Genomic DNA, 16,350 nt, shown 5'->3' on the forward strand with positions numbered 1-16,350 from the left:
GAGCTGGGCGTGGAGCCTACTTAAGAAAAAAAAAAAAGTGATACATGTATAGGTTTTTAAAAACCAGTCACCTGCCCCAGAAGCAACGACTTTTAGTTCTTCTGCTTCATATTTTGAAATACTATGGGGCGCCTGGGTGGCTCAGTCTGTTAAGCGGCTGCCTTCGGCTCAGGTCAGGGTCCTGGGATGAAGCCCCGCATCGGGATCCTTGCTCAGCGTGGAGCCTGCTTCTCTCTCTCTCCCTCCGCCTGCCGCTCCCCCTCCTTGTGCTCTCTCTCTGTGTCAAATAAATAAATAAAATCTTAAAAAAAGAGAGAGAAAAATACTATCTATATACTGTTACTTCTTCGTTTGTCAATTTTAGATATTAACTGTTTTGGTAGTTTAAGATTTAAGTTTAATTTTTGTATACCATCAGACTTAGTTTAACTTCTCTACCTCCTGATACTTTTTAAATCTCTTCCTCACATATGGTTATAAAAAGCTTCCAACATACAGAAAAGTGAAAGAATTTTATAGTGAACACCTGTGTACCCACCACCTGGATTAACAATTAACATTTTATTATACTTTATCACATATCTACCCCTCTTGATAAATTTTTTTCATAATTTTTATTAAAATCAGTACTCAGTGTACATTTTTATGCTCACTTGGATGAAGTAATAGAGTACAATTTCCTTTTCTCTACAGTTTTTCATTTTTCCTGATAATGATCCTAAATTTTACTCCTTTTTTAAATATCGCTAGCCCCATTTTTTTCCTGCAGTTCTGTCATAATCTTTTCAGTCTTTTATTTTAACATTCTCACACTTGTCAGGTATTTTATTAACTCTGTGTTTGTTTTTTTAACCACCAACACCTTTCTCCTCCCCCAGCCTTACATTATATTGTTCTATCTGTGCAGGTTGTACTCCAGGCCCGTTGAACTTGGGACTTTCCAATGTTGGGTCCCCTATGTCCTACAACCCTTGTCTTGATTTGTTTTTTCTTTGTTAGAGCATTTCCTCTAAGAGGTTCTTAAGAAAGGATATAGATAGAGAATATGTGTTTCCTGAGCTGTTGTGTGTCTTAAAAAGTTTTACTCTGTCTTCGCTTTTGGTTAGTAATACAGCTCAGTGGGAATAAAATTCTAGGTTGAAAATCTCTCAGAATTCAGCTCAGAATTTTGAAGCTATTGTTTGTCAGCCTTCAGAATTTTTCAGTATTACTCTTCAGAGGCAGATGGGTCTTTTTCCTGATCCAATATATATGGCCTGTTCTCTCTGAAACATTTAGAATCATCTCTTTATCCTTTGGATTTTGAAATTTCACTGCCTTGGTAGGAGTCTTTTTTTTTTTTTTTTCCCCTCCTTGCATTGAGTTGGGAAGTAGGGGCCCGTTTAGTCTCAGGACTCAGTGCCCTTGTGTGGTAGAATTGTTCATTATTGGTACTTTCTTTTTTTTTTTTAATTTTATTTATTTATTTGAGAGAGAGAGTGAGAGACAGAGAGCACGAGAGGGAGGAAGGTCAGAGGGAGAAGCAGACTCCCCGCCGAGCAGGGAGCCCGATGCGGGACTCGATCCCGGGACTCCAGGATCATGACCTGAGCCGAAGGCAGTCGCTTAACCGACTGAGCCACCCAGGCGCCCCATCATTATTGGTACTTTCTTCCCTCTGTTTCCTCAGTGGTCTCCTGTTTTCCCCTGAAATTTCCATTCAGGAGGTTTAGGTCTCAGCTTAAGTTTGTTATTTTTCGGTTTTATTTCCTATCTCTGTCTTCTATTTACAGTATTGCTTCTTAACTTTATTTTCCCACTTTTTATTGAATTTTTAAAATTTTTCAGCTATTTTTAATTTCTAGGAGTTCTTTCTTGTCCTCTATTCTTTTGTTTCATGGATGTGCTATTTTTATTTATCTTATATGAGGTGTTTTAATTTAATTTTTATCTTCTGTCCTCTGTTTTGTCTGTTTCTCTGAGTTTCCTTACTTTCTCTCTTACGTATTGGAGACTTCACAGAAACTAAAATAAGGCTTGGCTACCCATCTGTATTAAGACTAAGGCCATAACGGGGGCACCTGGGTGGCTCAGTCGTTAAGCATCTGCCTTCGGCTCAGGTCATGATCTCAGGGTCCTGGGATCGAGCCCCGCATCGGGCTCCCTGCTCAGCGGGAAGCCTGCTTCTCCCTCTCCCTCTCCCCCTGCTTGTGTTCCTGCTCTCGCTCGCTCTCTCTGTCAAATAAATAAAATCTTAAAAAAAAAAAAAGAATAAGGCCATAACGAACTGGTTGGCAGCTCTGCATGAATGGGGCCTCTCAACTAGTTAGGGGTAACTGTAGAGTGAATAGGCTTGCTTATTCCATGGAGGACTCCCAAATGTCAGTATCTGAAGTGTTCTTTCTGAATTCAGTGAGGATGTGCAAAGAAAAATCCTCTCAATTCTTTTCTTTGGGACATTTGTTCCCAATTATGGTCATTCAAAATATAAACTTTCATTTAATTTTCTAAAAATTAGTACTTGCCTTCTGCTGGGCCTAATATTTGAGTCTATAGCCTTTTTGAGCCCATTTTTCCGGAGAATAAAGTCTTCTTTCATAGGGATTAGGTGTTGTCTCAGGACTTCCAAGAACCTGTAGGGGGTTGGGGGTTGTCCCTCTCTTAAACTTACTGACCAGACCTTCTGTTTTTAGTCCTGAACTCATCCAAGTTCGATGTACCCTTTTCCCTTATCCCTGATACTTGGTGCCTCCTAAGTTCTGAGTTCATTGGGGCTCTTTGAGATATGCATATCTACTGGTACCTTACCAGTGAGGATGTTTGTCAAATATTCTTGGGGTGTAGCTACCACAACTGTGCTTAGTCATTTCCCACTCTTTGTCCTCTTTTCATCTTCCAAAAACTGTTGATCTCTTTAAACCTAAATATATTCAGAAAGGATACTTTACATCACTATGAATGGAAAATTGTGTCACTTTCCAGAAATAAAATGTAGCTGTTAAAAAATAAAGACAATGTAAGCACAACAGCATTATTAAATTGTAGCAGGTGTTAAGGACTAGCATTAAACAGATAAAATCTTTTTTTAAAAATTTTATTTATTTTTATTTTAATTCCAGTATAGTTAACATACAGTATTATATTTGTTTCAGGTGTATAATATAGTGACTCAGTGCTTCTATATGTTACTCCGTGTTCTTAAGATAAGTGCACTCTAAATCCTCATCACCTATTTCACCCTTCCGCCCACCCACCTCCCCTCTGGTAACCATCAGTTTGTTCTGTATAGTGAAGAGTTTAGGGGCACCTAGGTGGCTCAGTCAGTTAAGTGGCTGCCTTCTGCTCAAGTCATGATCTCAGGGTCCTGGGATTGAGTTCCATATCAGGTTCCCTGCTCAGTGGGGAGCCTGTTTCTCCCTCTCCCGCTCCCCCTGCTTTTGTGCTCTCTCGTTCTCTCTGTCAAATAAATAAATAAAATCTTAAAAAAAAAAAAAAAAAAGAGTCTGTATCTGGGTTTGTCTTTTATCCTTTGTTTTGTTTCTTACATTCCACATATGAGTGAAATCATGTGGTATTTGTCTTTCTCTGATTTATTTCACTTAGCATTATACTCTCTAGCTCTGTCCATGTCGTTGGAAATGGCAAGATTTCATTCTTTTTTTTACAGCTGAATAATAATCCATTGTGTATATATATATACACCGCATCTTCTTTATCTGTTCATCTGTTGATGGATACTTGGGCTGCTTCCATAATTTGGTTATTGTAAATAATGCTGCAGTAAACATAAGGGTGCACATATCCTTTCAAATTAGTGTTTTTGTATTTTGGGGAGGGGGTAAATACCCAGTGGCACGATTACTGAATTATAGGGTAGTTCTATTTTTAACTTTTTGAGGAACTCCATACTGTTGTCCACAGTGGCTGCACCAGTTTGCATTCCCACCAACAGTGCACGGTGTTCCTTTTTCTCCACATCCACCCACACTTGTTTCTTGTAATTTTGATTTTAGTCATTCTGACAGGTATAAAGTGATATTTCATTGTGGTTTTGGTTTGCATTTCCCTGATGATCAGTGATGTGGAGCATCTTTTCATGTGTCTGTTGGCCATCTGTATGTCTTTAGAGAAATGTCAGTTCATCTCTTCTGCCCAATTTTAATCAGATCATTTGTTTTTTGTGTGTTGAGTTGAATAAGTTCTTTATATATTTTGGATATTAACACTATATCAGATATGTCATTTGTAAATATCTTCTTAAACAGGTAGAGGCTTGATATGATCAAGGAGATTTAAAGAGAAAAGTAGGTAACTTTTTTTGCTAGGTAATTGAATATTTAAAGCCACATCTGGGATCACCTAAAATCGTTTCCTGTATGAGTTGTACACAGACTTTCAGAAAGTGCACATATTCTTTACTAACATTCTATGCACATACTCTGTACTAATAATGTAGTTGACAGCCAGTCTTTGACGCCAGTAACTGTAGTGGTGTGGTACACAGTAAAATTTTTTTTTTTTTTTTAAAGATTTTATTTATTTATTTGAGACAGAGAATGAGAGACAGAGAGCATGAGAGGGAGGAGGGTCAGAGGGAGAAGCAGACTCCCCGCCGAGCAGGGAGCCCGATGTGGGACTCGATCCCGGGACTCCAGGATCATGACCTGAGCCGAAGGCAGTCGCTCAACCAACTGAGCCACCCAGGCGCCCCACACAGTAAAATTTTTAACTAATAGCCTTTTGGTCTGTAATAATGATGACAAATACATAGTAGTTACTGTGAGTTAAGCACTGTTTAGAGCACTTTATATACATTAGCTCATTTAATTCTCACAGCAATATTTATGATTGAGGAGAGTGGGACATAGAGAGGTTAGGTCACAACAAGTGGTGGGATTAGGGATTCAAACCCAGGCAGTCTGTTTTCAGAGTGAGCCCTTAACCAACAGGCTTTAGTGTCTCTAAACCAATAGGCTTTAGTGTCTCTAAATACAGTAGGCAGACCTTGATACCTATTGCTTGCAGTTGCTGAAGAAATTTGTGTTAAATTTAAGAAGTCACCAATACTAACATCTTACCTGAAAAGTTTGTCAAATAACCCTAAGTCTCTTTATAGATAAAAATCAGAAACCTTCCAGAGGGATTCATTTTTATCTTTAGGATCCTAATGAAATTCTCATCTGATTTGTTAACTGAGAGAGAGAGAGGTGGTAGGAAAAGTATAATTTTATCTGATACGGTATAGCTGTGTGCTAATAGAAAGTATTTTACGTTTAATATGTGTATTTTAATTAGGCTTTCAGCACTTTTTTTTTTTTTTTTTTTAAGATTTTTTTTTATTTTTTGCGAGAGAGAGAATGAGAGACAGAGAGCATGAGAGGGAGGAGGGTCAGAGGGAGAAGCAGACTCCCTGCTGAGCAGGGAGCCTGTTGTGGGACTCGATCCCGGGACTCCAGAATCATGACCTGAGCCGAAGGCAGTCGCTTAACCAACTGAGCCACCCAGGCACCCCTTTCAGCACTTTTTAAAAAGTCTAAATCATCATGAGTGTGAGGACTGCTTATATATTTGTGTGGGAGTTTTAAGTGTGCCAGGTGTTGATCGGGGTTTTGAATATGGTCATGCATACTGCATGTCAGTTTTTATCGTGAGGGTTACAGATAATAAATGCAAGGCACATAAAAAAAGTGGCTGCTCAGTAAACTATTATTCCCATCTGGAACACCCGTTTCAGCAAGGCTTGGATATCAAGTGGACCAAACAGAATGGAAGGTGGCAGAATTTGGAGACAGAAAGGGTTTGGTGAATGTTGAGAATCTGTGCACACCAGGGGTCACTGCTGCAAGATGGTTCATCTAGAAAGGGGAACACAGGGATCACAAGTCCAGATTTGACAGGGTGTCTCAAGTCTGAGTTCTGAAGATCAGCCCAAGCAGAAGAGATCAGGTAGGAATCTGAGGCCATCTAAGCAGCACAGAGTTGAGCCCCAGCTCCCTCTAATAGCCAGGCTGGCACTTGGAGTTGGAGGTAGGACTGGTCCAGGGACAAGGGCTGTGTTAGCCTTGTAGCATTTTTCTCTTTTTTTCCTTTTTTCAACCAGCCCACTCTACTCTAATATTTTAAAACAAATTCCAGGGGTGCCTGGGTGGCTCAGTCGCAAGCGCCTGCCTTCGGCTCAGGTCATGATCCCAGGGTCCTGGGATCGAGCCCCGCATCGGCCTCCCTGCTCCGCGGGAAGCCTGCTTCTCCCTCTCCCACTCCCCCTGCTTGTGTTCCCTCTCTCGCTGCGTCTCTCTCTGTCAAATAAATAAAATATTTAAAAATTAAACAAATTCCAGACATATTTTTTTTTTAAAGATTTTATTTATTTGACAGAGCAAGAGAGCACAAGCAGGGGGAGCAGCAGAGGGAGAGGGAGAAGTAGGCTCCCTGCTGAGAAGCGGCTCAACACGGGGCTCTATCCCAGGATCCTGGGATCATGACCTGAGCTAAAGGCAGACGATTAACCGACTGAGCCACCCAGGTGCCCCTCCAGACATAATTTAATCTGAAAATAATTTATATATACATATATATATAATAAAATATATAAAAAATATTTTACAGTATTATGTGTTATGTTACTTCAGGTAACTTATGCAAGTTTGGTAAATAAAAATCTCCCATAGTTTCAGAAGACTATTTTCAGATGTGATCTGTATAAAACATTTGTACTCCTCATAAGGTTTGAAAATACAAAACAGCATCCCAGATTTTGCTGTCTAAGATATTTGGTTTTATTGTAATCCTTTTCATTGAATCACATTTTAAGAAAAATTTTCTCTAAATTCATTGTCTTTAAATACCTAAAATTCTCCAGTTACTGCATTTCTTTCCTGGGTTAGAGCCCACTGGTTTTTGTGAAGAATCAGTCAAGAACTTTGTATGAAATGGTCAGAGCAGCTGGGTTCCAAGAGAAATTAGGATTCATCCTCTCACCTTTGTGATTGGCAGAGGAAAACTAGGCATTTTATACGAATTGAAATCCTTGGGATGTTGAGTTTGGTTCCGCATCTGCTTGAAAGAGCTGAATATGTGGGCCTTTTTCTCTCTCTCCCTATTTTCAATTATATTGAGATCCCTTTGGTTGATTTTCCCATATTATTAGTGATTAAGCTACATGATTACACTCTATATACTTTTAAGAAATGTATTACTGTGTATTTTGAATTTTTATGCATGTTGATACCGTTTTCTTTGTTGAAAAATATTGACTGAACCAAGACTTCAAGTTTCAAAAAATAACAATGGACTTTTTGACTAATTTCAGTGGTGTTTTTTGCAGATAGATATTTTGGGGTGGGGGATATAGATTAATCTGTATCTAGAACCTATAAGCATTAAATATAGGCAGGCGCCTGTTGCAAATTTTGGGAGGTTATCAAGGTGGTGGTAATACTATTGCCACAAAATCCATGTTTATTGAAGAATTGGAGTATATGTAGCAAAAATTGAGAGGAGAGAATGTTTAATGCCAAGACTAGTGTGTTAATGTGCTATGGCAATAATATAGCACAGTGGTTCTCAAACTTTGATAGTGGGACCCTTTACATTCTTAAATTATTCAGGACCCCAGTGAGCCTTTCTTTATGTTGGTTGCATCAAGTATAGAGAGAAAATCATACATACATGAAGCTGGAAGGGGGGGTTATTTTCATAACCTTTTTAGATAATTATGGATATACTTTGTTACTACATTGAAACTCAAGAAGTAGTAATCTTTTAAAAGTTAGTTGTAATTTAGAATTTGAAACCACAATATTATACTTTTTATACTCCGGTTATTGTACCTTTGATCCTTTACCCATGTATGACTTTGTAACATCATGCATTGGTTCTCTCAGTTGTGCAGGTCTTCTAAATGTTACACATTTCATTATATGGTGTCAAAGAATCATGTTTGTTAATATCACCACTAGTTTTATCAGGAAAGTCTTAAGTAGGGAAGCTAAGTTCACAGTGGCAAGTCAGCTATTTCAGAATTCTAATTTTTGCTTGAAAACTCAAATGTTATCATTAACTACATAAGACATCATTCATTTTCCTTGAAGCAACAGGCTCACTTCATTCATTTTCAAGAAAATGTATGCTAGATACCCAGGTCTGCTAAATGGCTCCTTCAACTTGTTATTCAAATAATTGTAAAGTTTTCCTTAAGACAACCATCATACTTAACTTTACACATAGAAGTGCTTTGTGTGTACGTCCCATTTCTTTACACAGAATATTGAAAAGACATGCTCAAGGATTGGGATTTCTTACTATTAATCATTTTTGCTGCATCAAAGACATTCTTAGAGAAACTGCCCCTCCCCCCCTTCCATGACTATGCAGGAGTAAAGAATTACTTTGGTGCCACTGCCTTGATTCATGTTAAAGCTCTAGGTGTTTTAACTACCATTGCTTTTGCATCGTCAGTGAGAACTAATGATAAAACTTTACCAACCTGAAGGAAAACGTTTTCTCACTGAAAATCAGTGGAGGAATACATACAGTTTCTATGTGGTAACTCTTTGTCCTATGTATTTTGTTGTGGTAGAGAAATTCAACAGAAACCTTAACTGATACTATATTTGGATTCTTACTGGCAACCAGAAGCCTAGACGTGAAGAGTCTTACATAGATGTTTTTCTTGACTTTATAGGCAAGTCAGAGATTTGACCGTCTAGCCCATAATTACCAGTCTTTTGGTCTTACAGAGTTATTCACAAGAGTAGTTAATGGTTGGAGGACTCACACTTCTCAATTTCAAAACTAGTTACAAAGCTGCAGTAATCAAAACAACATGCTATTAGTGTAAGGATAGAAACATAGATAATGGAATAGAATTGAGAATCCAGAAACAAACCTTCACATTTGCATCACCTGATTTTTTTTTATATTTATGTATGTATTAGAAAGAGAGCGCACGCAAGTGAGGGGGGCAGAGGGAGAGAGAGAACTTCAAGCATCCTCCCTGCTGAGCACGAGGCCCGATGCAGGGCTTGATTTCATGACCCTGAGATCATGACTGAAACCAAGAGTCAGATGTTTAACAGACTGAGCCACCCATGCGCCCCAGTATCATTTGCTTTTTTAAAAATATATAATTTGGTTTTTGACCAGGACAGTTCAATGGGAAAAGAACAGTCTTTTCAAACTGGATATCCCTCTGCAAAAAAATGAACTTAGGCCCCTTTCCCATACCATTCACAAAATTTAACTCAAAGTTAATCATTAGATCTAAATATCAGAGCTAAAACTATAAAACTGCTATAGAAATACGAGTAAATCTTTATATCCTTGGATTAGACAAAGCCTTCTTAGGTATGAGATGAAAAGCACAAGAAAGTAATTTGGGAGTCCTTCAAAATTAAAAATTTTTGTGTTTCTAAGGGCAGCAGCATTATGAAAGTGAAAAGAACCCACTGGAGAAAAATTTGCAGGTCCTATCTGACAAGAGACTTATATCTGGAATATAAAAGGAACTCTTACAACTTAATAATAAAGCAGTAATTCAGTTACAGAATGGGCAAAGAATCTGAATAGGCACTTAAAGGGAAACAAATGGTCTGTAATCATGTGGAAAGGTGTTCAGCATCATTAGCTGTCAGGGAAATGCAAATCAAAACTACAGTGAGTTACTACTTCACACCCAGTGAATGGCTCTAATAAAAAAAGTCAACAAGTGTTGGTCACAATATGGAGAATTTGGAACCCTGATAGATTGCTGTTGAGAGTATAAAATGGTACAGTCACTTTGGAAAACAGTCTGGTTAAACCATTAACCTCAAAAAGTTAAACAGAGAGTTAAACATATGACCTAGCAATTCTTCACCTAAGTATATACTCAAGTGTGTATACACAGAAACATACATGAGTGTTCATAGCACCATTATTCATAATAGCCAAAAAATGGCAACAACCTAAATGTCCAGCAGTTGATGAATAGATACTGTGTGGTAGAGCCATACAGTGAATTGTTTTTCAGTGACAGAAAGGACAAAGTACACTGACACATGCTACAACACGGGTGAACCTTGAAAGCATGTCAAGTGAAAGAAGCCAGACACAAAGGCCATGTCTATGAAATGTCCTGAATAGACGAATCCGTGGAAACAGGTTAGATTAATGATTGCATACAGCTGGGAGGAGATGTGTAGTGATTGCTCATGGATTTCTTTTTGGGGAGATGAAAATCTTCTAAAATTAGACTGTGATGGTTGCATAACTCTGAATACACTACAACCATTGAACTGCACACTTTAAATGGATGAATTGTGTGTGAATTCTATCTCAATAAAGCTGTTTAACAAACAGAGTAACTAATGACTGTGAAGCTGCCAAGCAAACATGTACCTGAAAGTTGGCATTTCCTTTTTTTTTTTAAGATTTTATTTATTTATTTGACAGAGAGAGACAGGGAACACAAGCAGGGGGAGTGGGAGAGGGAGAAGCAGGCTCCCCGCGGAGCAGGGAGCCCGATGCGGGGCTTGATCCCAGGACCCTGGGACCATGACCTGAGCCGAAGGCAGATGCTTAACTGACTGAGCCACCCAGGTGCCCCAAAGTTGGCATTTCTATTAGGAAAAAAATTATATATACCCTGAGGAAATACTGAAGTAGTCCGGTTTTACGAGGATAAAAAGACAATGACCAAATTACCTAATCTTTACTTTTCAGAAAGGAGAAGATGAATATGCCAACGTTGATGCCATTGTTGTATCCGTGGGTGTTGATGAAGAAATTGTTTATGCCAAATCAACTGCCTTACAGGTGAGCGCTTTGTGGCAGTCTTAGCCCTGAATCGACTTGCGCTGTTCGCGTGGTAGTCACTAGCCACATCAAAAGTTTAATTCCTCAATCCCAAGTCTCAGGTACTCGGGTACTGGCTACCATATTAGAGCAGGTAGAGAATATTTCCATCACTAAAAGCTGAGTGGACCAAAAAAAAAAAAAAAGAATTAAAAAAATAAACACATTTTTCTATAAAAAGAAACAACTATACTTCAACTAAAAAAAGAAACATAAAAGTTTACTGGAGAGTGCTTAGAACATAAGGAAAGAGAAGTCTGTAAACTGGGATATAACAAAAAAATATAACTGTGAATTAAGCAAAACAGTTCTTCCTCTTTTATTTTTTTGAAGATTTTATTTATTAGAGAGAAGGGGGAGCATGAGTGGGGGGAGGGGCAGAGAGAGGGGAGAAGCAGACTCCCCGCTGAGTGTGGAGCCGGACTGGACACGTGGCTTGATCTGAGGACCCCAGATCAGGATCTAAGCCAAAGTCAGACTAACCGACTGAGCCACCCAGCGGCCCAGTTCTTTTTCTTTTAGTTAGTCTTCGGGGACGCAGGGTTTTTCAGGTCTCTACTCTGCCATACATAGAGTCCAGCCCATGGTGCAAAATTTGCTGGCGCTCTAGCCGTTATATCTGCATTCCAAGCAGAAAGAATGGAGAAAGGGAAAAAAAATGGAGACACCCTTCCCTTTATAAGGAGACTTGCTTGAAGTCTCACAGAATACTCCTACTTACAACTTTTTGGCCAGAACTTAATGGCCATACTTAGCTGCAAGAAAGGATGGGAAATAGTCTTCATGCAGAGTAGTGTGCCCAGCTAACAATCCCATCTTTCTGAGGAAGAAGAAATGAATAATTGGTAGGCAACTGGCAGTCATTGGGGGAGCTAGAATGTGCAGTTCCCTGATGTGCTACTTTGTCTGTGGTTTTATGCATTTCTGTCCTATTAAACAACAGTATAGTTCCTGTAAACACAAATTATCCAAAAGAACTGATGGTCTTTATTATGGACTGTTTCAGACATCAGAGTAGATAATACATTGAACTCCCATGTACCCATTATCCAATAAATTGCCAGCTCTTGGCCAGCTTCATTTCATTTGTATCTGCATCTACATTATTTTGAAGCTAATTCCGGATACCTTATTTTATAAATATTTCTGAATAAGTGCATCAATTTTTTTTTATCTGTAAATACTGTTATCACATACTGTCTTTTCCTATAGACATGGCTCTTTGGTTATGAACTGACTGATACTATCATGGTCTTCTGTGATGACAAAATCATCTTTATGGCCAGCAAGAAGAAAGTGGAGTTTTTAAAACAGATTGCCAACACTAAGGGCAATGAGAATGCTAATGGAGCCCCTGCCATCACTCTGCTGATACGGGAAAAGGTCAGAACTAATAAAGAACGTGTCATAAATGTGAGAGAATGTTTAAAGTGATGAATAGAAATGCCTTCTAAGAATTTAAAAGAATACAGAGGAAGATTTTAGCTGACTGTGGTTGTAATTACAAAGTTCTGTCACATCTTTGTTGTGTTGTTAAGAAGAAAAAAGTTCAGTAACCCTGTCAGTTCTGTAGCAAAATCACTTTATCTGTCCATTCTCGAGGATACTGTCAGCTGGTTTTTTTCATCTTAGTACCTTCATTAGAATAAATAACTTTTTTTTTTTTTTTAAGTCATCTCTACCTCCAGTGTGGGGCTCGAACTCACCACCCCTAGATTAAGAGCTGCATGCTTGGGCGCCTGGGTGGCTCAGTTGGTTAAGCAACTGCCTTCGGCTCAGGTCATGATCCTGGAGTCCCAGGATCGAGTCCTGCATCGGGCTCCCTGCTCAGCGAGGAGCCTGCTTCTCCCTCTGACCCTCCCCCCTCTCATGTACTCTCCCTCATTCTCGCTCTCTCAAATAAATAAATCTTTAAAAAAAAAAAAAAAAAAAGAGCCGCATGCTCTACTGATTCAGCCAGCTGGGTGCCCCTAGAATAAATAATTTTAAATGTCCTTAAGGAAACAGATATACCTCCTTTTCAGTTTTTATCACGTGTTTTGTTTTTTTTTTAAAGATGTTTTTGAGAGCGAGCATGTGAGCATGCACACAGGCCACCTGTGTGTGTGCATGCTGTGGTAGGGGAGGGGCAGAGGGAGCGGGAGAGAGAGAGTCTTAAGCAGACCCTGAGCTGAGTGCAGAGCCTGACGCCGGGCTCGATTTCACGACCCAGAGAGCAGACCTGAGCCGAAACCAAGGGACAGATGCTTAATCTACTGTGCCACCCAGGTACCCCACATGTAATCTTTTTTGTCATACTTTCTGGCACTTTTTCTCAGAATATTGTTCACCTTGTGTGAGTGTTTTAGCTGTTCCTAAAGAAAAAGAATAGTCTTGTCAACTTATGTGGCTCTTCAGTATATAAAAATATCTGAAGAAATTTTGTGTTAACTTTTAGTGTGTTATATAGTCTGTCCCAAGGAAGTAGATGGGGCATGAGGAGAGAATTTATTCTTTCTGGGGTTCCAAATATTTGTCTCTGCCTGTTACTAGTAGAACATAGATGTCTAATTCTAAAACTGATTAACCCCTTTTTTTCTTTGGGGCACTGATAGAATGAAAGCAATAAGAGCAGCTTTGACAAAATGATTGAAGCCATTAAAGAAAGCAAGAATGGCAAGAAGATTGGAGTGTTCAGCAAAGACAAATTCCCTGGAGAGTTCATGAAGAACTGGAATGACTGCCTCAACAAAGAGGGCTTTGACAAAGTAAGAACAGTCCTGGAAACAAACAGATTGGCAGTTGGGAAGACAGAAGTGTGAGAGGCTTCCATAACAGATAGTGCAAAGTATTTGTTTTGGGAAAACTGTATTCCTTCACATTTCCATTTTCATTCTGTTTGGCTGAGCAGTAAGCAGTTTGACTTTTCAGTCAGGGGTGAGGCATTGGGAAGATAGTTCAGCTATTTCAGAGGGAAACAGAAAAATCTCTTATTCCAGAAAATACATATTTTTTCTCCCTGCTCTCCTGCCTGTCTTCCTTCTTCAGCCTTTACAAAATCCTTTAGAGAGGATCATTTGCATTTACATTTAAATGATTCATTAATGTAATACCTATTAGAATACACACTGTGACCTGGTAGAGAGCTATTTTAAATGTTTATTCAATCCAAGAAATGAGTAGTTCAGTATTTTGTAAACTACTGATGAATCGTTTGCTAAATAACCAGATATATTCACTGATGATAGTCAAATTGGGAGGGATGCATTTCTTTTTTTTTTTTTTTTTAAGATTTTTGCTTATTTGACAGAGAGACATAGCGAGAGAGGGAACACAAGCAGGGGGAGTGGGAGAGGGAGAAGCAGGCTTCCCGCCGAGCAGGGAGCCCGATGCGGGGCTTGGTCCCAGGACCCTGGGACCACGACCCGAGCCGAGGGCAGACGCTTAATGACTGAGCCACCCAGGCGCCCCAAGGGAGCGATGCATTTCTTGAGCAATTCTCTATTTACATGTTAGAAACTCTTATCACTTTGACTGCAGATAGATATCAGTGCAGTTGTGGCCTATACCATTGCTGTAAAGGAGGATGGGGAGCTCAACCTAATGAAGAAAGCAGCTAGCATCACCTCTGAGGTCTTCAACAAATTCTTCAAGGAAAGAGTCATGGAAATAGTTGACGCAGATGAGGTAAATGGAGAGGGGCAAGTCTTTACTGTTTTAATGAAGCAGAAATAAGTCCCTCCCATGCAGTGCTTTTTGGTGTGTGTTCAGCTTCTTTGAAATTAGGCCTTTAATACATAAATTTATTTTTGATACATAGATTTATTTATTTGAGAGACCACTCACGTGCTCCTGTGCATGCAGTGGGGGAGGGGTGGGGGGGGGAGAGAGAGAATCCCAAGCAGTCTCCCTACTGAGCAGGGAGCCTTTTGCAGGGCTTAGTCTCACAATTGGAGATCATGACATGAGCTGAAACCAAGAGTTGGACACTCAACTGAGCCACTCAGGCGCCCTGCCATCTCTCTTTCAAAGTAACTATAAACCTGCGCTATAGTTTCTTGAGGTTATTCAGTATTTTATTTGAGAATTCCTTCCATAGCTGTAAATTCACACATTGATTGTTCTCAAAATCGGCTTTGCAGGTATACCACTGTGTTACCTGACATGTAGACCATTTCATAAGACTTTTTTAGCGTCCCAAGTGATATCAGGATATATGTTGACTTCAAACAATAATGTCCAAAAACCCAAAACTCTTTGCCACTGTTTGATGAATATTGTAAATACTGTTTTATTTCTGGGCATGCTTACAGAAAGTTCGACACAGCAAACTGGCTGAGTCTGTGGAAAAGGCCATTGAAGAGAAAAAATACCTAGCTGGGGCAGACCCTTCTACTGTGGAAATGTGTTACCCTCCTATCATTCAAAGTGGTGGCAACTATAATCTCAAGTTCAGTGTGGTGAGGTAAGTACGAGAACTTCAAAATATAACAACAACCAGAGCGTTTCAACTTTTGGCCTGTTTTTTTCTTGGGCTCATTCTGGAATTCAGAAAAGTGGGAAGAGACAGAATAACCATTAGTCTGCCTTCTACATTATCTTGTTGTTTTATTCTACACATACTTCTTTTTTTTTTAAGATTTTATTTTTAAGTAATCTCTATACCCAGTGTGGGGCTCACATTCAAAACTGGGAGATCAAGAGTCACACACTCCACAGACTGAGCCAGCCAGGCGCCCTAGCTTATTTCTATTTTATTTCACATTGGTACTCATTTCTTACTTGAGCATTTATTTGATTTTGCTTTTCCAGATGATTAAAAATACCAACAAAAAATGCAAAACATGTTGAGAAAAACCATTAAGGTATTATTAGATATGCCATAATGTAATTCTTCTAATTTTTAAAAGTATTGTAGAGAACGCTGTTTTTCCTGTTCAGGCTGAAGGGACTAGGGCTAATTCATAATGAATACTACAGTTCACAGTGGCTGGTGGATAAGTGACACTTTTCCCTGCACTGTTGAACTATAATGAATAGAATTTGGTATATTCTTTGTCTATTTAGGACACCACAACTCAGCTTTTCACTGAATTTTTATTCTATAAGTTTTTGTCACTAATTTTACTCCCTTATAACCTGGTTTGTTTACTTAAAAAAAAAAGTTTAGGTCCTTCTGCTTCAGCTTTGGGATAGAGCAGGGAAAGGTAGTGATTACAAATGTCGTATGTCGGTGATACTAAGGACTTTGTCGTTTGCGTAATGGAATGCTTTCTTCCTTTGGTCTCTAGTGACAAGAATCACATGCATTTTGGGGCCATCACTTGTGCTATGGGTATTCGCTTCAAATCTTACTGCTCCAACCTTGTTCGCACTTTGATGGTTGACCCTTCTCAGGAAGTTCAAGAAAATTACAACTTTTTGCTCCAACTTCAAGAGGAACTGCTAAAGGAATTAAGACATGGTGAGGTGGCTTAGAAAAGAAGGTTTGGAAATGATGTTAACAAAAATGTTTCTAGTGTTTATGTGCATTTCTATTCCTGAGGCTCTTATACTAAA

The 16,350-nt window shown here is 39.1% G+C and overlaps 1 protein-coding gene across 2 annotated transcripts in view; it reads left to right on the plus strand.

The window, feature by feature from the left end:
* Positions 1-16,350, plus strand: part of SUPT16H (SPT16 homolog, facilitates chromatin remodeling subunit) — a 39,470-nt gene that overhangs the window by 5,246 nt on the left and 17,874 nt on the right. For both annotated transcript variants that reach the window (XM_021695787.1, XM_021695788.1), the window contains exons 2-7: positions 10,681-10,773; positions 12,025-12,195; positions 13,407-13,559; positions 14,332-14,478; positions 15,105-15,256; positions 16,083-16,255. In XM_021695787.1, coding sequence (XP_021551462.1) covers positions 10,681-10,773; positions 12,025-12,195; positions 13,407-13,559; positions 14,332-14,478; positions 15,105-15,256; positions 16,083-16,255 — 889 coding nt within the window. The remainder of the gene's footprint in view (positions 1-10,680; positions 10,774-12,024; positions 12,196-13,406; positions 13,560-14,331; positions 14,479-15,104; positions 15,257-16,082; positions 16,256-16,350) is intronic.

This window comes from Neomonachus schauinslandi, chromosome 9 (assembly GCF_002201575.2).
Source record: "Neomonachus schauinslandi chromosome 9, ASM220157v2, whole genome shotgun sequence".
NCBI lineage: Eukaryota > Metazoa > Chordata > Mammalia > Carnivora > Phocidae > Neomonachus > Neomonachus schauinslandi.